Here is a 23,448-nt window from a genome sequence, read left to right as displayed (position 1 = left end):
CATTATTTTATTTCTGATTTTTACATTTACTATACACTATAGCATGCAAAAAATACATCATCAGAAAATAAAAACCATTTCTCAGCTCTCCTATGTATCATTTTTATACGCAGATGAGACAGTATTTTAGAGATATACCCATTTTCTGGTGATTTATAGGCAAGTGAAAAAGCACTACATGTTGTACAAACAAGCAAAATAAGTACAACATGCTCCTCCATTTTATACAACAGAATATCTGTGAATTTTTATGTCCTTACTTATGTATGTTGACATTGCTGGTGTCCAGTATCTGACCTCCTGTAATTGTGGATTTCCTCATTCCCTGTGGAGGGCGTTCCAACATGTTCAATGGGTACCAGTATCTTACCAGGACACCTTCACTACGCAGGTATGTCTCAACTTGCACCAGCTCATTTGACTGAAAAAAAAAAATTGTTAAGAATATGATCAGTTTATTATCAACTGATAAAAAACTGGAAATAGAGTAAGTCCTTTTTTGTTTGCTATTGTAGGGTTTAACATCATATCTACACAACTGTTGGTCATACAGGGATTTTCCAGCTTTTATGATGAAATGAAGACCCCAGATTTCTCTCCACGCTTTGCAATGTATTTCATCACTGGCAGGCAATTAGGCAGAAATTTCAACCATCCTTAAGTCAGCTGAATGGCTTCCTCACATTAAGAAATTCTAAGCCTTAAGCAAGGATTCGAGTCCAAAGTAGGGCAAGGCCAGTGATTTGAAGTTGACTACAATTATCCTCTAACCATTTTTCATTATTCGCCAGACGTTACATTAGTAGATTGTATCTTTTATATCTTAAGCTCTTATTCTTACATTTTCAACATCAAGAACAGTTCCTGTAAGTCCGAAGGTTTTCAGCATAGATCTAACTGCAAACTTTGGTAACACAGTTGTTCCACTAGCACTACTACCAGTGGGACCTCGTATCACCACTGTCGTACCCTTTCTGACACGATCTATGGTAAACTTAGCAAGGTCTTCCTTAATGTCATCGATGGTTGGAAGGTGAAGATCACGTGGCATGCCACCATTTTCTTCATACAGAAATTCAACTGTCTGTCTGGCAATATCTGTCATACCTATACAAAACAAGGAATCTTTAAAATAAACATGTAATGTGAAATTTATCCTGTTTCTGTTTAAACTTTGGTTTCATGTCTTATCAACCTACAAGGTAGAATGAACAGAAAACAGTGTATTGTTTCATTGTAATTCCAGTAATAACTACTGGGTAGGCATCCTTGTGGAATCATATGCCTTTTAACTTTTCCTTCAGGAATTTATGTGTGTGTGTCTGGGTTAAATGTCTTTTTCAACAATTTTTCAATCATATTAAAGATGGTTGAGGAATTTTATCAAGGGCTTTAACAAACTGAAATTAACAGGAACAGGTGGTTTAAGTACTGGGTAATCATTATTATAATCAATTTTGTGAGTGTTCTTTTTTCAGATTATTTCCTGTATCCATGTATCTAAAAAATTAATCCAAAATCTATGTTCCCACAAAATAGCATTTTTATTCAAAATCATAAAATTCCATGTCAAAAGAAATATCTTAAATTAATTACCCTTAACCACATAGCAAGAGGAAAATCAATGACGAAACAAAAGAAACCGCTCAACATTTTGCTATTCAGGTTAAATTCGATATACAGACAGCCCTTATATTCCCTTATCAATGCCCTCTCCAATTAAAACATACCAAGCTGCAATGCCCCTTTTATCTGTTCCAAGCCGTCTTTTCTCTCAGCTTCATTCCTAAATCTCCTTCTAATAACAGGGAATACTTTCTGCTCCCAAGCCTTCACCAGCAGGGCATAATGGTCTTCATTTGTCTGTTCCTCTTCATTCGACTCCTCGTCCGACAGTGTGTCCTGTGCCGGCAGTTGTGCCTTTGGGTCAGGGCCTGTTGTAATCATGCTGTCATAGGAATGGAATAGCTTATAGAACCTGCAGTTTTCTGGGTTGTACTCTGAAAAAGAAAAGATGTCTTTTTGAAAGGCTCATAAAGCCTTTGTTTACAATTTGACTGCCACATTTTTGCACTGAACACAAAATATCTGTCACCATTCCATGACAAAAACCAGTAATAGAAACATGATATAATTATTGCATAATAATTAGTTTAAAATACTGGAAAATCATTGCTTTTCAAACATTCATGCAGAAACTATATACAAGTATCTTGTTTTTCAGTTTTCTAATGCAAAACAATTTCTACAGTATTTTACAAATAAATTTTTTTTGTGTTGTCATGGCAACCAAAGTTCCAAAGTGCTCATGCACCATATAATATTGAGGTGTATAGATATAAGGACAACGATGAAATTGATAATAAATAGATGTTTTATTTTCCTGTAAAATCATTTCAGACTGGTTTCAACTGTTAAAATGTAACTATAATGTTTAGTTAGTGATATGCATAATTTATCCCATAAATGACATGAAAAATACACACCATGCACAACAAAGTAACACTGCTTTCATGATGTTCTAAACGTTGCATCTCTAAATGCCTTCAGTGACTAACTTAAGATCATTGTAAATTTTGGAAAAAAAAAAGAGGATACTTTTTAAAATTTTCAGATTTGAAAGCTTAAAGAATGCTTTTCATGACTTTTTTTCATGTAACAGTCCATGTCTATTTCTTGTTAAATCCCCTTTTCAAGAAGTGTTTTCTCATGCAATTGACATTGGTTTGAATATTGATTGTAGGACACAAAGTCAAGCCATTTGACCTTTGACCTTAAAGTGTGACCCTGGCCTTCAACCTAGTGACTTGTGTCATCTGGATGAGGCAAATATATTATGCTACTTTAATGAAAATCTTCCCAACTGCTTAGAACACTTGTAACAGATATGAAATTAATTTGATCTCCACGTATGACCTTGAACTTTGACCTAGCTACTAGGTTGTGAATTCTGCACATCCACTTAAGGTGCTAGTTTTATGAAGATCTTATGAGCGGTTTAGATTATATGGAGGTGACACAAAATTCAGCTATTTGACCTTCTATTTGAACCTAGTGAACTGGCTTGTGTTCTCTGAATAAAGTCTTGATAAGGTTAATATTTGATGCAAATTTTATGAAAATCTATTCAGTAGTTAAGAGGAGCTGGAGCAGACACAAATTAAGGATTGATGGACAGACCAACTGACCAAGGGAAATGCTTGACTCTAATACAGCCCCCAGTTACCTTGTGTCTTAGGGTTTAATTAATGGTTAATTTTAGAGGTAAAATCAAAAAGATTTAGGGATAAAATCAAGATTTTTTAGGTCCCATCCACACATCAGTCTGCCTGCCCAACAACATCACCAAACTAGTAAAAGTTTTTCAACTTTGAAAAGCCTGGTTTAAAATCTGCAGACAACTGAGAAATAGAAGACATTTTGACAGCACTGTTACAGATAATTCCTGTACTTTTAATGAAATTAATCCCTACCTTTCAATGGTTTAGGAATTGGTACTGTTTTACAAGATGGTCCTGCAGGAACATTTAATTCATTCACTTCACTAAGGTTGCTCGGAGTAGAAGGAGCTGTCACAGCTCCCTCACTTTCACTGTCTGAGGTCGAGTGGAACGGAAGATGTCCAAAACTCTCTCTAATCTCCCGTGTAAGGTCATCAGCTTCATCCGCTGCCTCTCTATGCTGTTGACCTTCTGCGAACGCGAATGGCCTTGCACCAAAATTTGCTTTTACTCTGGTTGACTGAAAATTGGAAAGATTTAAGACTAAAAATTGCTCCACACTGAAATGGTATTTGATTGCTTTGTACATAATGAACCTATTTCAATTTCTTTGTAAGGTTCATGTAATGCATTTGTCTACTTCCCTTCATGTGAATTTTTATTTTGAAATTTTTTACCGAGTCTCCATATCGTATACTGTGAAAGCATTAATTTTTGCAGGGGACTAATTTTCATGAATTTGGAGGTCGAGATAATACACAAAATGAAATCGCAATGGACAAGTAAAATTCTCTTTCATCTTGCGCTGAAAATCTGAGATCAACAAATTTATATCTCTCTTTACTAAGAGCTATTTTGGTCTAAACCACAAAATTCTATGCCCACAAAATTAAATGATTTCACAGCATGTATTTATTTTGAGAATGCAAGACGGTCTTCTTGCAGTAGTTACTGAGTTTAGAAATATATATATATCGGAATTACATTCTTTGAAAAAAAAAAAAACTCTCTTGAGGAAAAATAATCAAATCATCTAATTCTAAAACAGCTTTCGTACTGAAGTACATGTGGCCCTTGAGTTGTGACAGTGCTGTTACGCTTTGTTTAAAAATGACATACGCAGTCTTAATTGAACAAACTCATCTTTAAGTAAAAAAAAAAAAAATAGCTGTAAACTTAGAAAATATTTCCTGATTTTCACCAACTACATAAAGATATATACGCTGACAAATGACAAATCTGAATAAACGGCAAGAGCCTACCTTTTTCTGTATATGAACAACTGGATACATAGCTCCGGCAACATCATCTATCCATGGTTGAAGTCTCCTTCCATTGAACGTGAAGTATACCTTGCCTTTAGGTGTCTCGCCCTGAACTGGCGGGTCGCTGGTTCTCTCCCAGCCGATACCAGCGATATCCCCGACCCCGACTGTACAGTCAAGCCTTACACTACGCCACTGTAGCAGACTGGCTCCATTGTAATGTACTGCCTTACCATTACTGTAAATAGAGTATATCACAAAATTACAACTTTCATTATTTATCATGTTTTTTATCAGCTTTGAAGAAGAGAATAAGTAAGAATATTTTAGCTTTATAAAATTCATGAAAAACACTGAATTTTTTTTTTAAAAAAGCTGAGAAATTCATAAGAAGCAGGAATGTGTTTTAAATCCACTTCAAATTTCAAAATCTTATCACTACAGATTAAACAGCTGTAATGAGAAAACATGTGTATATGTTACTGGCCAAAATATCTGCAATTAGAGTCATGCTCTAGAGAACTAAGAATTTTGCACAAATAATTTCTGCTCTGAAACCTCCCCTATCAAACCAACTAGACAAGACAAATCCTACAACTTACTTCAGAAAGAGACAAGTTCCAATGGGATTTGTCCAGGCTCCATCTTTCTTCTCTGCTGGCGGAGCAAAACCAAATGAAACGTAAGCTGAACTCTCATCTTGACTATCTCCGAACGAGCAGATCTCCATTTCCCAGTAAAATGATGGTGCCTTGAAAAATTATTACCAACAAGTTTTTTCCACATTGAAATTACATGTTTACAGTTCAGAATATTACAATAATGGCTAAATATGACAGTTTAAATTGCTGATATACCATAAAATCAACTCAGAAGTCAACCTTTTTTATTAATTACATTTAAAAATTGTTGTCCCAAAAATCATGAATTAAGAGCATATTTAGCACAAGTGTCAACAGGCTAAAGGGTCTACAAATAATTCATGTCAATCTGTTGGCATGCAATTTTGTGATCTGGACAAAACTGGCTAACTGGTAGGGCACAAGAATTCATGGATTCTAAATTTCAAAAATAAATTTATCATCACGGAAAACATACGCCCTGCCCAGGGATCAAACTTGCGACCCTGTGATCCGCAGACAAATCCTCTCCCTACCAAGCTAAGCGGGTGAGCTTAAACGCACAACAGAAATTTTCTATTTAAACTTTCTAATAATTTTTATATTTTAACTAAAAAGCTACATACCTGAAGTGGTATAGGTATATTAGCATACACCATGGTTCCTCGTGGCATACCGCTCCCAGCACTAGGGTCCCCAAGAAAGGTTACTCCATTCAGATTATGGGAGAAAAGACATGCCCTCACTGGTGGAAAGTTACGGCTTGTGTCCCATGTCATTTCCTTGTTCTGTGACAGAAATAAAATTTTGAAGTTATAAAAAATACATATTTTGTTTAGAAACACTGGCTGTTTTAAAGCTATGAATTCTACACCCTAAGCAAGATTCAAACCAACATCAGCGACCTTAACCACTCTTGCCATGGACCTAAACTTGAAATACCGATAACAGTAAAATCCCTTGCCATTAAAAAAACAACTTTGTGTTCAACTAAATCCTGCTGATAAAACTACATGTATGTTACTGCTAAAATATCGATAAAGAATGTATATATATGAACATGACTAGTTCCTACATACCCTGTTGTCAACTTTACTTGGTGGAGGTGGAGGTTTGGCACAATCTCTATACAGCGTCCTCAGTCTCTCACAGTGAGATTCTACCACCAGCTTTCTAGCACCTGGATATATCAAACACATTAATAAAACTTACGTTTTCAACTCTGCACCCAAAATATATGGAGCATTTTGAAAATGTAAGTTCTTGCACATATCTTACCTTTAACTTCAAAGTAAAAACAGGTAAAAAAGCAATATTCAACTACACGAAAACAAGACAGCCCAGTTAAAAATAATCAAGTGCATCTGACATTTATGTCTGCCTTTCTTGCAAACTGTAAAGCATAATCTAAACTTCACATCAAATCAAAATGAAACGGTTTTAAAACAGAAATTTTGTCACCAGATAAGCAAACCAAAAATGACACAAACCTAGATGTAAAATCTTCAAATCTCTATGCTAACACAGATTACTATAACACCTATAGAACAAAGTCCTTTGAATGTATACTCAGAACGAAGTTATATTTTTCATTATTATTTCGTACGCTATCCAGGAAATCGCTAACCTGTACTGCAGTCTTTGGCGAGTGATTTGAGCATATCAATAGTGGATCCACAATGCTGTATAAACTCCTTTGTGAAGTCAATATCCTGGAGATACAGTGCCAGCACAGTACATGCCCTTGTTTCAAGCTCAGCTACAACACGACAAATCTGATTGGACATGCTGTTACCATCATCAGCCAATGGGAGCACTTGTTGCAAAGATGAATTGTTGTCATCATGAGGTAACAAGATGGCTTGCATTGCTGTTACTATAGCATCTGTCATTGACAACTGCCGACTACTGAACATCTACAAAAAAGAACTACATGGTCATAGGCTGGCTATGTAAGGCAGGTATATATTAGTTAAATTTTAAAGATTTTCTTTATTTCCCTTAGCCTTAGGATACTATCTACTAAATAGTATTAGAGAACTTCAACAACAGTGCCCAAATGTTTGAAACTTTAACAGGCAATTAAGCTAACGGTTGATTTACTTTTACGGTTACTTTTCAACATTTTAGAAGACAAAGAAAAACAAAAATACGAGTTGAAGATTGTGAACACTAAATAGTCTTTAATGTAAAATCAAAATATCGCATTGGTGTTTCCCACAAATACTAATATTTTGAATCAAAACTTAACCAGCCGTTAGTTTAACAGCCGGTTAAAGTTTCGAACAACTGGGCCCAGGTGTATTCAACAGCAAGTGTTGTAGTTTGCTGTATGGCACTTGAATGCTTTCTGAATACCTCAAGGTCGGGGGTCTAGCTGGATAGTGACTATAAACTTGAGGTTTTTATTTGATATGTATACAGAGATAAATTGAAATAGAATTAAACAAATATTAAGCTGTAAGTTTTACTCTCTCCTGCATGGCTGGCCCCAGCTGAACAGTTTCTGAACACTTTCCAAAATCCTCAGCGAGTAACGCTGAGTATGTTCTTTTTTTTTTTCTTTTTTTTTTTTATTGTATTTTACCTCGCACCGACACATGATAGGTCATATGGCGACTTTCCAGCTTTAAATGGTGGAGGAAGACATTATTTCATCACGAGCGGGCACCTAGGTAGAACCACCAACCTTCCGTAAGCCAGCTGGAAGGCTTCCTCACATGAAGATTTCAATGCCCTGAGTGAGGCTCGAACCCACATCAATGAGGGGCAAGTGATTTGAAGTCAGCTACCTTAACCACTCGGCCACGGAGGCCCCGAGTATGTTCTTTCAGAGTCAGAATCTAAGTGAATACTGAATATACACTTATGGTTTTATCAAAAGTATTTTCTTCTTTCACAGTAAGTGAGTAAGAATTACTTACTCTATTTCTACATGGCTGTACCCTGCTAAATGGCACCTGGATGGTATCAGAATACCTAGGAGAGTAAGTTCCCTCAGGGTCAGGGTCTAACTGGATAGTAACCATACCAGTCTGCTGAGACATGTTGACCACTGTACCCGTAGAATTGTCAACCTCTCCCGCCACCTGGAGAAAAATATGTAAAATGTGAGACAGTGACTGGTATTCCAGTTCAAGTATGAAAACAAAATACTTGCAACTGTTTTGTCAAAAATTCTTCTATGACCAGAGAACAAAAACTTTAAATGAGCCGTGCCATGAGAAAACCAACATAGTGGCTTTGCAACCAGCATGGATCCAGACCAGCCTGCGCATCCGCGCAGTCTGGTAAGGATCCATGCTGTTCGCTTTCAAAGTCTATTGCAATTAGAGAAACCGTTAGCGAACAGCATGGATCCTGACCAGACTGCGCGGATGCGCAGGCTGGTCTGGATCCATGCTGGTCGCAAAGCCACTATGTTGGTTTTCCCATGGCACGGCTCAAATGGCTTAACAAATCAGTCTGCATTTGTTCAACATCAGTATATCGACCTCTAACTTCATCATCTCAAAGTAGTTACAACTGGATGTGTGTCCACAGGACACTAGTACTCCCACTTCCTGTCACTACATTGTTATGTTATTTGTTGACAATGCAACACTAAACTTTCATATTATCTTGGGCTTGGAGTGTAAGAGTGGGAAAAGAGGGTAAATCCTCAACTCCCCCAAAAAGTGCAGGCCCACAATTTCACATGCGGAAGAATATCATAACCATAGTTTCATGACTCCAAGAAAAGAGCTTTTTGAGATAAAATCTGACACAAATGTTAGACCCTTCATGTACAAGTCAAGGGCCATAACTCTTGCCTAGCTCAGTAAAATCCTAAACAATACACCAGGTGCAACGCAAACTTCTATACTCTTAATACATATTTTTGACTAAGGCAAGGATTTTAGGCCATTTATGCATAGGCATGACTAAGCCAATGGCATTAACTCTAGACTGAGTAAAATCCCAATTCTAACACGATTCGATTCATTTTCCTATTAAACAAAGAAGGCTGAAAACAGTGAATTATTATACAACAGTTCACTGTTCTGACGTCACAAATATTACGTCATAGCGCCAAACGGCATAGCGGCACGCTGGAAAAGAAATCGATTGAAAACGGGCCAGTATTTAATGAATGCCGTCAAGGATGTACTTTAAGTCCTTGGTAACGTGTTAGAATCAAAATAATATATCTCATTTAATGATTTGCTCTTGAATAAAATCATTGTCGTTCAGATGCGTATTATTATATCACTCGGGCTGTGCCCTCGTGATATAATTCCTTCGCATCTGAACTCCAATGATTTATTCAGTGACAAATCACTAAATGAGATATATTATTTCTTAAACAAAACCACAGGTGCACAACTTCAGATGCTGAATAATAATCCAATGATGCTTAATGACTTTAGGTCAAACACTTTTTGAGTTATGCACGACACAAACTATGCAGACAAGATTAAATCTAAGCTCCCCACCCCAAAGGATTTTGGTATACATAAAAATGTACTATGTATTAGGTGTTAAAGTTGATATGAACTTAAAAACTGTACAAACCTCTACTTGGCAGCCTGGTTTAATCATTTCCTGGAAACCCCCTAGAGCACACAGTGAGGCGTTAACTTGTCTTGCCATTGACATAAGCTGGTGACTGTGACATCGCGGAGAACTTAGACTGTCTATTGAGTTCAACAAGACTGGTAAACCAGTCAATGCATTGGTTAGCACCTGCAATATATTGCAAATGGGACATTTGATTTTATTATAACCAATACTGTAACATTATGTAAGCCAAAGCAAGTCCTTAGAAAGCAGGCCCTTAGAAAGCAACGTAGGGTGTAGTGGTGCAGAGAACATCATCTTGTACAATCTGGCTATTTGGCTAGATAAATTGCTCTAGTACAAGAGAAAGTGGTATAAAAACAGTTTCAAAATTTCTTTACAAAAAATATTAATTTTGGCTATTTTGCAGGGACCAATAGTAACTCTGTATGGAACAATTTATTTATTTTGTTGGGTTTAACGTCGCACTGACACAATTATATGTCATATGGCGACCTTCCAGCTTGGATGGTGGAGGAAGACCCCAGGTTCCCCTCGTGCATTATTTTATCACGGGCGGGCACCTGGGTAGAACCACCGACTTCCATAAGCCAGCTGGATGGCTTCCTCACATGAAGAATTTAACGCCCTGAGTGAGGCTCGAACCCACATCGATGAGTGGCAAGTGATTTGAAGTCAGCGACCTTAACCACTTGGCCACAGAGGCCCCCTGTATGGAACAAGGGTTAGACAATAATTAAAGTGAATACTGTGACATTGTTTAATTTCAACGGCATAAAAATTAGTTGTTTTGGCCAAAATGGCTATTTCGTGAGGATATCAATTTGTAGATTAAAAATTTTGCTCATAAAATGAATGGGAATTTTACATGTTCTTTGGGATTTGATTTCGTGGATTGCCTAAACCATGTCAAGATTACTGGAGAGCTTATCAAATGTAAATGTTTGACTCTAAATGGGCATAAACTGATAAAGGGTGGAGTGATCCAAAATTTACAATCAGAAAAGCCTAATCACAGATGCCAGAAACAGAAATTTCCAGGAAAAACATCCCAATCCAAATGCCAGTCTCAAGCAATGCAGCAATGAAATTTTCATTGGAACTGTTTTAGCATGGCTCAGTTAATGTTATTCCCAAGTTAAATGTTCTGACACCTTTTCTATTTCTAATATAACATTTTCCTGTATAACACAGGAAAAATATTTCCTATCTAAAAATCATGGGTATATGTGTCATGTTCCCAAAATCTTTGGATCAGTTGTACCCAATTTGAAAAAGTATCTTTTTTTTGGTCCAAATTTCCAATAAGAGTTAAGCCATGTTAACATAAGAATATATTTCAAGCTACAATTTCATGTATATCATACATTGGGGAAATGATGACTTAATATACCTGTTGGATTCAGAATTTTAGGAAATGTTTCTTAAATTTTGGGGGAAAATGGGTTCCTATGGACCATATTTACTCCACTATAAGACATAACTTTTTCTTAAAAGTCTGACCTAATGGCTAATGAATTGTCGAACATTAAACAAGTGAGTCAGTGTCGTTGACCTAAAGTATTTATAAAAGAAATAAGTACAAAATACTACATCGATTTTGGAGTCTTATATAAAAAGGATTGTCTTACAGAGGAATAAATATGGTATGTGGTTCACATGTATCTAGAAAGTTTGGAAAAAGTCAGTGTATTGTGTCACATTGAAGTTGCTGGGGATTAAGATAAGATTTAAAAATTTTACTTTTAAATTGGAAATTTGACCTAATGTCAGCCCCGCTCCCTGTCCCACAATAAAAATTGCTGTACAAGATCATGAGGGAAAAGGTCACTTCTTTTTCTTGTTGCAGAGGGTACGTTTACTCAAGAAATCCGGAGGTAGGCCCTGGCAAGGTGGCTGTAGGTGATGGCACTCTCCTGTACAGACCACAAACATACGATGGGGAAGCAGATGTACAGAATTTCTTTCAGATCCTAGACAAACATTCTCTTCAGGTTTGTATTTATTTTTTCTTTCTTCTGTGTAGAAAGTTATCCATATGAAGTTGCTGTTGATGTCTTGGACTCTCTAGCTCACCTGTTGCAATTAGGTTAAAGGGCCATAATGATATTGTTTATAAAGAAACTGTCCTGTTTTTTGTTATGATGGTAAGAAATTCTTGTTATTTCTTCTTTTTGGTAATGCTTACCTAAGATAATTGACAGTATAACTGTTATTAAATCCATTGACTTTATTACCTCCCTTTATGGTTCTGATTGCATAAATTCATGTACAAAATTGAAAGCTTTTTTAATTATATATATTCTGTTTGAACAACTACTTCATATGTTTTTAGCATAAAATTAAAGTCTGACATTGTGGTACTTTCAAGACTCTATTTCATTCATGTTTCACTTGCCCTTCATGACTTTGAAACTGAAAGGAAACTTGGAGGTAGACTTATTAGCTCAACAGAGCTCAAAGTTCTCAGGGTGAGCTATTGTGACCGGTCATTAACTGGCGTCTGTCAGCGTGCTTCTTCCGTCATGTGTCATCCAGCGTCTGTCAACATTTGCCTTGTGAACACTCTAGATGCCACAGTTGTGACCCAATATTTATGAAACTCGTTCAGAATGTTTGTCTAGATGATATTAGGTCACGTGCGAAATTGGGTCATATGGGGTCAAAAACTAGGTCTGTAGGCCAGATCAAAAAAAAAGCTTGTGAACACTCTAGAAGCCACAGTTGTGACTCAATCTTTATAAAACTTGGTCAGAATGTTTGTCTTGATGATCTCTAGGTCAAGTTTGAATCTGGGTCATGTGGGATCAAAAACTAGGTCACCCAGTCAGATCAAAGGAAAAGCTTGTGAGCACTGTAGAGGCCACATTTGTCACCCATTCTTTATGAAACTTGGTCAGAATGTTTGTCTTGATTATCTCTGTATCATGTTTGAAACTAGGTCATGTTGGATCAAAAACAAGGTCAGTAGGCCAGATCAAAGGAAAAGCTTGTGAACACTCTAGTGGCCACAGTTGTGACTCAATCTTTATAAAACTTGGTCAGAATGTTTGTCTTGATGATCTCTAGGTCAAGGATAAATCGGGTCTTGTGAGGTCAAAAGCTACGTCACCCGGTCGAATCAAAGGAAAAGCTTGTGAACACTGTAGAGGCCACAGTTGTGACCCAGTCTTTATGAAACTTGGTGAGAATGTTTGTCTTGGTGATATCAAGGTCAAGTTGGAAACTGGGTCATGTGGGATCAAGAACTTGGTCAGTAGGCCAGATCAACTTTGGTGAGCAATATAGGGCCATCATGGCCCTCTTGTGTTATTTGAGGAAGCAGTCTAGCTAGATTGCAGTAGTCTGGCAGTTATAATTGGGGTCAGCCTGCTTCTAAAATAATTCAGTATACCTGGAGAGTATCCCTGGTTCTTCCTTAACTTAAAACATAACAGAATGAGGTTGTGTTTTCACATCATATCACTTATGTAATAGACTAATTGCAATATGCTAGCTTAACTATGTGTCTCAGTTTCTTACAGAAAGCAGTTAGATCTCAGAAAAGGAATGTTTTTAATCTATGGGATGAAACTTGTGAGCTTTGGCTTCATAGTTGATAAACTGGAGATCAGTCCCATAATGAAGCCTTTTGATTGGTCAGTTTTAAAACTGAGTTCAGAATCAACCAATCACATTATGGAGGTTTTAGACTCAGTTTTAAAACCTGGGGCATTGGTCTGTGCCAGCGGGCTTAAATTACATTGTTACTCTATTGATTTTGTATTATTACAGCCCATGAAAACCATACCAAAACCAGAAGAATACGTGGAGACAGGGCCATGTACTACTGTTGCCTTCTGTAGCGATGGTTCCAGATTTTATTGGATTTGGTGCCCGGCCTTGTTATCAGACAAAAATGCAAAAGGAATACCAGTCTATTGTGAAACATTTCAGTTTCAGGTTTGAAGACTGTTTCTCTTTGAATATTTGAGTTTTTTATGCATTGTGTGTCTGTAAATGAGTTAGTCCATCTGTTCACAACACTTTGTATCTTAAATATAAAGTCTAAAGGATGCTGTGCTAGGGATTAAGGACAAGGTACAGGCAAGGTCACATACACTTTGCAGCATTTTTCTTGTTCCTGACAGTATGTCACATGTAAAGGTTAGGATAAATCTCTTTTTTGATTTCAAAACAGTTATAACACATCAGTGTAATATAAGGATCATCATTTTGCATGCTCATTATAAAGACTTTAGACAAAACTTTTTGCAAGATTTTACTTCTTCTGAGAGTATTCATGGGATGTCAGATTTTGTCAACATTCTCATCATGAGCCATACAATCATAGAAAATACAATAAAAACCGCCAGAGTTCACATGAATTACTTGAGTCAGCCTTTGTGCCCAAGCCATGGATGCTTATGTAAGCATAGTTTCAAATTTGAAACCACTTAAACTGTTGCCAGTGAAATTAAATGATTTTACAGTGTTACATGTACATGTATATTTATAGAAAGAGGATTCAGCTGTTGTAGTTTTGAAATCAAGGATAAGTCTTACCAAGAAAGATGAAGCCGGGGCAAAGGCTCTCAATGACTCCCTCATGTCAAGGCTGCGCCCCATGTACAGAGGCTCTGCAAGTGCCCTTGCAGCTCTGGCAGGAGCAGAAAATGGGGTGGCCAAAAAGGAAGATCGTAAGTAAATTAATTGGTTTTTTTTCTGCTCCATTTTATCATGGCTTTGATAACTTGTAAATAAATGTAGCTGGCTTTTTTAAAAAAATTCTGCTTGAGTTGCAACCAAGGCTGTTAGTTAGTTGTCACTCTCAAATCCTCTTCTTGAAAAAACTAGTGCTGCTGTCATATAAGAAGGTATGGTTGTAACTCTAGTGGGGCATGAACCGGTGACCTCCGGGATAAGTCTCTTTATGTGACACCAGGACTGGCTTTTGCAGGAAGTAAACATAAGAATGATTTATTGAACAACAATCAAGGTGACTTAATTTTGATTTTTGCAAATCTGAGCTTTCTCTTTAAGTGATACTCTTTTTCAAACATTGTCATTTTGCCATTGACATGAAATGGTGGCACTTTTTCAAGTCATACAAGTTAAATCTTTTCCATTCATGAATTAACAGATATGATAATATCAGTATCAAAACTTTTTTTTTGGTCCTTGGTTGATTTCAACTCATTTGGATTTGAAGATTGAAAACAGCTTTAGCAGATGCTTGGGGGCATGGGCAGTGTTGTACCTTCGATTTACTGCTCATGAACAGACTCAATCAAACCGAGTCTGCAATTTTCGCTGTCTGCCTTGTTCTTGGTGCTTCTGAGGGATCCACTTTTTAGATTTTATTTTCCAGTTTCCTATCCAACTTTTATTTTTAATTGAAATACATTTATAAGGAACTTCTGAGGCTTAGTACTACTATTATTGCTGACTTTCAATCACTGCCCCTCACTGAAATGAGTTTGAGCTCTGCTTAGGTTGTCATATAAGGAAACTGTGAAGCTTACCTGTAGAAGGTTGGTATTTTCTTTACCCAGGTGCCAGCCAGTGCCTGAATAAAGAAGTTACACAGCTTGCTTGTTGAAGGGTGGTGGTTCTACCCAAGTGCCAGCTCATGCCTGAAGTAATACAGGGTTCCCACGGTCAGGGAAAAGTCAGGGAAAAAAGTATATTTTTCAAGGTCAGGGAAAAGTCAGGGAATTTTGTAATTGGTCAGGGAAATTTGGAAATTTAGCAAAAGTCAGGGAAAAGTCAGGGAAATTTGGAACCAGAAGTCAAAAGCAGGAGAATAAAGTTGTGAAAAAGTAAAAAGAATGAAAATAAAAGGCAAAGGCAGTTTCTTTTCTTTTGGCTAAACCAAACATTTAAAAATAAATACAGTCTGTTAAACAAAATTATTTTTAACTTGCTATGAACTGTGTAGTCCTGCATAGTTGCAAATTTATTTCATTATTTTACCACATAAGCCATTATAAAACTGTTCTTTTCTGTTATTTATGTTTGTATGGAAAAGTTACTTAAGAAAACGTATTACATACCATTCTTACATGTTTACCTTTTTTTACTCAAATTACTGCTTACAGATTGTAATGTGCAAAACATTGCTATTTTGATTTATTTTGTATTTAAATAGACCTATAATTAGTCTTTTGGTCAACTCTTCTTAGTAAAGATCAAAACTAGTTTTCAAAGTGTTTATGGAACTTCAGTGTTTAATAAGTTTGAATAGTTATTAGTGGTGGATTTTGTTAAAAGTAAAAGACTATTTTAATAGAATTCTTTGCAACATCTTAATTTTACCCTGTAATGTTTTAGAATTCAGCTAACAGAGAAAGACTGAAACTAGTCGAAGATTAAGAGTTGTAGAAAAGATGCAAACAAATTTCATACTTAGGGTGGATATTAGGACTTATTTGGCATCATAGAAAAACAATTAAAAATGGAAAGTTAAACAAAAAAAATCAAAACACTAATACCATTGTAAATATATAGGATGTAAAGATTGCTACTGCTGGAAAAGTAAATCAGCATGATAAAAATGTGTAAAGGAAGATTTTTTTCATTTACATTTGTTAATTTATTTAATACTGATAATTGTTGAGGCATTTAAGCTGAATACTATTTACTGTATTGATCGAATTTTCAGCTTTTGAAAATAAACAGGCATTTCTGCTTTTAATGATTCTATGTCAGATCTTTAATCATTATTTGTAGAAATGAAACTCGAATACTGTAATGTAAAAAGAAACACAACTTCTAAATATATTGCAACATATATACTATTAAGTCTACAGGTAGACTACCCCTATTAAATATGTGAAAAATGCCATTTTCTACAAAAAAATGTATGAATGAAGGCAAATTTTCATAGACTGTTGTACATTTGTCTGACCAGACACAGTAGGAAAATCCAAAACTTGGTCATAGGTAGTCTTTTAGTGAATAGTATGGACCTTTCTTGTTGTCTATTACATCACACTAAAATGATATAGGAATCTGTTAAACCTGAACAAGCTATCTTTACACCCTTTAGTTATCAATATAACAAGAAACATGGTAAGGGTTGGCTGATGGGGAGAATGGAGGCCACATTTATCGATAGATGCCCAGGTAAGCGTCCCAGAACGCGGAAGTTTTGTTCAGGGAAAATTGGAGTTTGGTCAGTGAAAAATCAGGGAAAAGTCAGGGAATTTTATTGTACCCCTCGACAACAAAGTTGTAAGTGGGGGGGGTATACTGGTTTCAGGTTGTCTGTCTGTCCGTCTGTCTGTCAGTCCGTCTGGTCGTCTGTCCGTAGACACAATCTTGTGCGCACCATCTCTCCTTATCCCCTTGACAGAATTTAATGAAACTTCACACAAGTGATCAGTACCAACAGTAGTTGTGAATGGGGCATGTTAGGTTCTTTAAGAAAAAAAATTTGCAGAGTTATGGGACTTTGTTTTTTTGTTACTATACTATATACATAGACACAATCTTGTGCGCACCATCTCTCCTCATCCCCTTGACACAATTTAATGAAACTTCACACAAGTGATCAGTACCAACAGTAGTTGTGCATGGGGCATGTTAGGTTCTTTTAGAAAAAAAATTTGCAGAGTTATGGGACTTTGTTTTTTTGTTACTATACTATATACATAGACACAATCTTGTGCGCACCATCTCTCCTCATCCCCTTGACACAATTTAATGAAACTTCACACAACTGATCAGTAACAACAGTAGTTGTGCATGGGGCATGTTAGGTTCTTTCAGAAAAAAATTTTGCAGAGTTATGGGACTTTGTTTTTTTGTTACTATACTATATACATAGACATAATCTTGTGCGCACCATCTCTCCTCATCCCCTTGACACAATTTAATGAAACTTCACACAACTGATCAGTAACAACAGTAGTTGTGCATGGGGCATGTTAGGTTCTTTCAGGGACAAAAATTGCAGACTTATGGGACTTTGTTTTCTTGTTAACATACTATGTACATACAGCCTGCATATGCAATCTTGTGCGTGCCTAATCTACCAAACCCTTGCACACAATTTAATGAAACTTCACACAAGTGATCAGTACCAACCCTAGTTGTGCATGGTGCATGTTACATTCTTTTAGATAAATATTCTGCATAGTTATGGGACTTTGTTTTTAGCTCGACTATTCGAAGAATAGTCTAGCTATTCTACTCGCCCTGACGTCGGCGTCACACCTTGGTTAAGTTTTTGCATGCAAGTACATACAGCTATCATTTAAAGGCATATAGCTTTGAAACTTATTTATTCTTTTTCTAGGTCAATTACCAACCTCTCTGGGTCAAGTCCCATAACTCTGACATGTATTTTGAGCAAATTATGCCCCCTTTTGGACTTAGAAAATTTTGGTTAAAGTTTTACATGCAAGTTACTATCTCCAAAACTAATGCAGATATTGAATTGAAACTTCACATGTGTCTTTGGGGTTATAAAACTAGTTGATAGCACCAAGTCCCATAACTCTGACCTTCATTTTGGCCAAATTATGCCCCTTTTGGACTTAGAAAATTCTGGTTAAAGTTATGCGTGCAAGTACATACAGCTATTACTAAAAGGCATATAGATTTGAAACTTACTTTTTCTTTTTCAAGATCAATTACCTACCTCACTGGGTCAAGTCCCATAACTCTGACATGTATTTTGAGCAAATTATGCCCCCTTTTGGACTTAGAAAATTTTGGTTAAAGTTTTACATGCAAGTTACTATCTCCAAAACTAATGCAGATATTGAATTGAAACTTCACATGTGTCTTTGGGGTTATAAAACTAGTTGATAGCACCAAGTCCCATAACTCTGACCTTCATTTTGGCCAAATTATGCCCCTTTTGGACTTAGAAAATTCTGGTTAAAGTTATGCGTGCAAGTACATACAGCTATTACTAAAAGGCATATAGATTTGAAACTTACTTTTTCTTTTTCAAGATCAATTACCTACCTCACTGGGTCAAGTCCCATAACTCTGACATGTATTTTGAGCAAATTATACCCCCTTTTGGACTTAGAAAATTCTGGTTAAAGTTTTACATGCAAGTTACTATCTCCAAAACTAATGCAGATATTGAATTGAAACTTCACATGTGTCTTCGGGGTTATAAAACTAGTTGATAGCAACAAGTCCCATAACTCTGACCTTCATTTTGGCCAAATTATGCCCCCTTTTGGACTTAGAAAATTCTGGTTAAAGTTTTGCGTGCAAGTACATACAGCTATTACTAAAAGGCATATAGATTTGAAACTTATTTTTTCTTTTTCTAGATCAATTACCTACCTCACTGGGTCAAGCCCCATAACTCTGACATGTATTTTGGCCAAATTATGCCCCCTTTTGGACTTAGAAAATTCTGGTTAAAGTTTTGCGTGCAAGTACATACAGCTATTACTAAAAGGCATATAGATTTGAAACTTATTTTTTCTTTTTCTAGGTCAATTACCTACCTCACTGGGTCAAGTCCCATAACTCTGACATGTATTTTGGGCAAATTATACCCCCTTTTGGACTTAGAAAATTCTGGTTAAAGTTTTACATGCAAGTAACTATCTCCAAAACTACTACAGATATTAAATTGAAACTTCACATGTGTCTTCGGGGTTATAAAACTAGTTGATAGCACCAAGTCCCATAACTCTGACATGTATTTTGGGCAAATTATGCCCCCTTTTGGACTTAGAAAATCCTGGTTAAAGTTTTGCGTGCAAGTACATACAGCTATTACCAAAAGGCATATAGCTTTGAAACTTATTTATTCTTTTTCAAGGTCAATTACCAACCTTACTGGGTCAAGTTCCATAACTCTTAACATGTATTTTGAGCAAATTATGCCCCCTTTTGGACTTAAAAAATTCTGGTTAAAGTTTAACATGCAAGTTGCTATCCCCAAAACTAATGCAGATATTGAATTGAAACTTAACATGTTTCTTCGGGGTAATAAAAGTAGTTAATAACATCAAGTCCCATAACTCTGATATGTATTTTGGTCAAATTATGTCCCCTTTCGAACTTAAAACTCTTTTGATATTTAACATTTTGGGTAATATTTTCCTGCTTCTGTGACAATATTTCGAATAGTCGAGCTTGGCTGTCTTACGGACAGCTCTTGTTTGTTACTGTACTGTATACATACAGTCCACATAATTATGCAGTCTTGTGTGCGTCAAATTGCAATGTACTGTGTCAGTGCATGAGGGGGGTACATTCATCACCTTTAGTGATAGCTCTAGTTTTCTCTACTTTGTGGGAACCCTGTTAAATATACTGATGAGAGACACCTGGGGCCATCTTCCACGGTAAAACTGGAATGTAGCCATATAACCTGAACTGTATCAGTGCGACTTTACCAAAAAAAAAGCAAACAGATTAACTTATTGAGCCGCACCATGAGAAAACCAACAGTTCATTTCTGACCAGCATGGATCCAGACCAGCCTGCGCATCCGGGCAGTCTGGTCAGGATTCTTGCTGTTTGCTAACGGTTTCTCTAATAGGCTTTGAAAGCAAACAGTATTGACCCTGACCAGACTGCAGGGATGTGCAGGCTGGTCTGGATACATGCTGGTTGCAAATGCACTACCGGTATGTTGGTTTTCTCATGGTGTGCCACATATTATCTATCTCTTTATCATAAACATTACTAGAAGGAACAATTTCTAATTTTATTACAGCTGTACAACAAGCAGGCAGTACAAGCTGTGGGATATTGCTGAAAGTATTGGTTAAGACGCCATTGTTTATAGAGGGTAGCCATGTGGTCATGTTGTCGTCACTGCCAGGAGGCACTGCCAGTAATGCTGCAAGATCCCTGTTTGGCAGTAGTGGAGGACTCTCATCTCTTAGATGTAATATTTTGATATATTTTGTTAATATGAATGTTTTTAATTAGTTCCGTTATTTTTAGTAAGGTATCTTCTATGTATGATACTTCAGTTCTTCTAAGCATAATACTGTTATCAAATGTACACTGGCAGAGACCAACTTGTCACAAATACAGTTAAATGACTGTACTGTTACTGTTTGTGGTAATGAAGACAGAACTAAAACTCATTAGCTTACAATATGTTTAAATGTGGGGTCTCCCAGGCTTGTTTATGTTGCTGACTTTGAATCGCTTGCTTCTCTCCCCTGTGGGTTCTCTCCCCTGTGGGTTTGAAACCCTGATTGGGATGTAGAAGTCATTCATGTGAAAAAAAGCCGAGACTTTTTAAACCACATATGCTGGAAAGACAACACATGACTTAACTTGTGTCATGTGACTTCAGACTTGACCAGAAACAGATTTGGATAAACTTTTTACATATAGTTAAAGAAATTTTAAATTGCATGAATAGGAAGTTTCTTTATATATATAAATTTTGTCAAAGTGCTAACACACTGAGACCCACAAAATTATGTTTTATTTTTACATATAATTAGAAAAGAAATGGAAAGCAAAAAGTTTGATAATGAAGAGAAAAGTCAGTACTATGTTGCCGTAAAACATCTTGATTATTTTGAAAAGTACCCTGTTTGCAGCTATTTTCGCGGTACTAAGTGAATAAATGAATAAAGGAAAGAAAAACAATATTATGTTGCTGTTATTTCCTATTAACTTCGTAAACCTTTTCTTTTCCACTATTATTTCAAGTAGAAAATCATTTTCTAGTCCTTGTTTACTTTTAAACCCATCGTGTTTCCGGTGCATGTGACTTTCACTTTCACCAAGGGAGTTAATTCTAATTTTGCAGTACGGCATCCGACTTGATAAAGCGCTTCTTGTGAAAGTGTAAAATGTATAGGACCTCTAAATTTTCAAAATAAACGTGAGTAAGACATTAAAAATTATTGCAATGTAAAATTAACACAGTGGAAGGGTAATTCCGTCAAATATATGGACAACACACAATTCATTACTGATTTTACTTAGTCAAATGATCAACGAGGGCATTTAAAAATAATTGACCTACGTTTACAAAAATAGGGTGTGAAACGTTATTAGCTTTCAAAGTAGGTCAAATTTGTTTACTGTAGAGAGCGCTGCACATTGTTGTTCTCGCAGAAATCAAATACCGCAAGACCAGATGTAACGCGAAAATAGCAGCAAGTGGTATATGTAGAAAAAAGTATCAGTTCCGCTTGGTGGAATAGTTATGTTAGGATACATTTTTTTGTAATCTTATATTATTTATTTCCAGCCCTTGCAACAAACCAGTGTTTCACTTTAACAGATGGACAGTTTGTGCAGAGACCAGATTTAATGGATGCTCCGAGTTGTGCCATAGCAAGAGGGGCTCCAATAGCTTCCTTAGGTAAAAAAATCTTTGTTCTAGTTGTAGCATAAGATTAATCTTAATGGAACAGCCTCTGGACCAGAGGAAAAGTTCAGTTCTAAAGCATTTAGAGGGGTTACTTGGACTCGGTGGAGTTACGTTTTCCCCCTTTAGAATCATGGAGTTGATTCAATATATACTTATAAAAGAAGTTTTGTTAAGCCAGTACTTAAGGGCGTGAGAGGTATTTTTTTTTGCACATTTCATCAAGTCTCTCATTGGTAGCCATGGAAATTATCACACACTTTAGACTGTGTATGGTATAAATAAGACTAAATATATCAATTTTGTCTTTGATTAAAAATTTTGCAGGAGTGTGTTTTAATGTGTTGAACAATGATATTGTGGACTTTGTATTTTGCAGGAGCATGTTTTGATGTATTGAACAATGTGATTGTGGACTTTGTATTTTTCAGGAGCATGTTTTGATGTATTGAACAATGAGATTGTGGACTTGGTATTTTGCAGGAGCGTTTTTTGATGTATTGAACAATGAGATTGTGGACTTTGGGGTATTTTGCAGGAGATGTTTTGATGTTGAACATGAATTGTGACTTGTATTTGCAGGAGTGATGTATTGATGGATGTACTTGTATTTTCAGATGTTTTGATGTATTGAACATGAGATTTGACTTTGTATTTTGCAGGAGCGTCTTTTGATGTATTGAACAATGTGATTGTGGACTTGGTATTTTGCAGGAGCGTCTTTTGATGTATTGAACAATGAGATTGTGGACTTTGTATTTTGCAGGAGTGTGTTTTGATGTATTGAACAATGAGATTGTGGACTTTGTATTTTGCAGGAGCGTTTTTTGATGTATTGAACAATGAGATTGTGGACTTGGTATTTTGCAGGAGTGTGTTTTGATGTATTGAACAGTGAGATTGTGGACTTTGTATTTTGCAGGAGTGTGTATTGATGTGTTGAACAGTGAGATTGTGGACTTTGTATTTTGCAGGAGTGTGTTTTGATGTATTGAACTGTGAGATTGTGGACTTAGTATTTTCCAGGAGTGTGTTTTGATGTATTGAACATGTGGACTTTGTATTTTTCAGGAGCGTGTTTTGATGTATTGAATAATAAATTGCGGACTTTGTATTTTGCAGGAGTGTGTTTTGATGTATTGAACAATAAATTGCGGACTTTGTATATTGCAGGAGTATGTTTTGATGTATTGAACAATGTGATATGGACATGCAGCAATGACTGGATGGATCAATTTTATAACCCAGGACACCAAGCGCCACATCATATAAAAACCAAACTGTGTATACAGCACAATATGGCTGCAAAGCAAACAGGTACGCTGTTTTGGCCACCAAAGCCAAAAGGTTGCCTTTAAGTCAATTGCCCCTCACTGTGGTATTTTGGATCAAAGCTTTGGTTCATTTCTGTGAATTTTGAGAAAAGTTAGTTGTTCTACTTGAGTTCCTGAAATAATTGCCAGCACATGGGGCTA

At 36.3% G+C, this 23,448-nt stretch overlaps 2 protein-coding genes across 2 annotated transcripts in view; one reads left to right on the top strand and one right to left on the bottom strand.

Annotated features, from left to right (window-relative positions):
* Positions 1 to 10,442, bottom strand: part of LOC128547559 (probable E3 ubiquitin-protein ligase HECTD4) — a 32,453-nt gene extending 22,011 nt beyond the window's left edge. The window contains exons 1-12 of the mRNA XM_053520557.1: positions 10,416 to 10,442; positions 9,661 to 9,831; positions 8,031 to 8,195; positions 6,734 to 7,022; positions 6,186 to 6,286; positions 5,733 to 5,894; positions 5,089 to 5,237; positions 4,484 to 4,724; positions 3,474 to 3,741; positions 1,731 to 2,000; positions 842 to 1,107; positions 261 to 421 (exon numbers count right to left, since the gene is read on the bottom strand). Coding sequence (XP_053376532.1) covers positions 261 to 421; positions 842 to 1,107; positions 1,731 to 2,000; positions 3,474 to 3,741; positions 4,484 to 4,724; positions 5,089 to 5,237; positions 5,733 to 5,894; positions 6,186 to 6,286; positions 6,734 to 7,022; positions 8,031 to 8,195; positions 9,661 to 9,831; positions 10,416 to 10,442 — 2,270 coding nt within the window. The remainder of the gene's footprint in view (positions 1 to 260; positions 422 to 841; positions 1,108 to 1,730; positions 2,001 to 3,473; positions 3,742 to 4,483; positions 4,725 to 5,088; positions 5,238 to 5,732; positions 5,895 to 6,185; positions 6,287 to 6,733; positions 7,023 to 8,030; positions 8,196 to 9,660; positions 9,832 to 10,415) is intronic.
* Positions 10,443 to 10,465: 23 nt separating this feature from the next.
* LOC123533322 (probable E3 ubiquitin-protein ligase HECTD4) overlaps positions 10,466 to 23,448 on the top strand; it is a 42,757-nt gene continuing 29,774 nt past the window's right edge. Inside the window, exons 1-7 of the mRNA XM_053520556.1 lie at positions 10,466 to 10,476; positions 11,516 to 11,660; positions 13,441 to 13,608; positions 14,165 to 14,345; positions 20,348 to 20,521; positions 21,854 to 21,967; positions 23,147 to 23,290. Coding sequence (XP_053376531.1) covers positions 10,466 to 10,476; positions 11,516 to 11,660; positions 13,441 to 13,608; positions 14,165 to 14,345; positions 20,348 to 20,521; positions 21,854 to 21,967; positions 23,147 to 23,290 — 937 coding nt within the window. The remainder of the gene's footprint in view (positions 10,477 to 11,515; positions 11,661 to 13,440; positions 13,609 to 14,164; positions 14,346 to 20,347; positions 20,522 to 21,853; positions 21,968 to 23,146; positions 23,291 to 23,448) is intronic.

The sequence above is a fragment of the Mercenaria mercenaria genome, chromosome 12, assembly GCF_021730395.1.
Source record: "Mercenaria mercenaria strain notata chromosome 12, MADL_Memer_1, whole genome shotgun sequence".
Classification (NCBI taxonomy): domain Eukaryota; kingdom Metazoa; phylum Mollusca; class Bivalvia; order Venerida; family Veneridae; genus Mercenaria; species Mercenaria mercenaria.
This window is presented reverse-complemented; position numbering and strand designations above follow the sequence as displayed.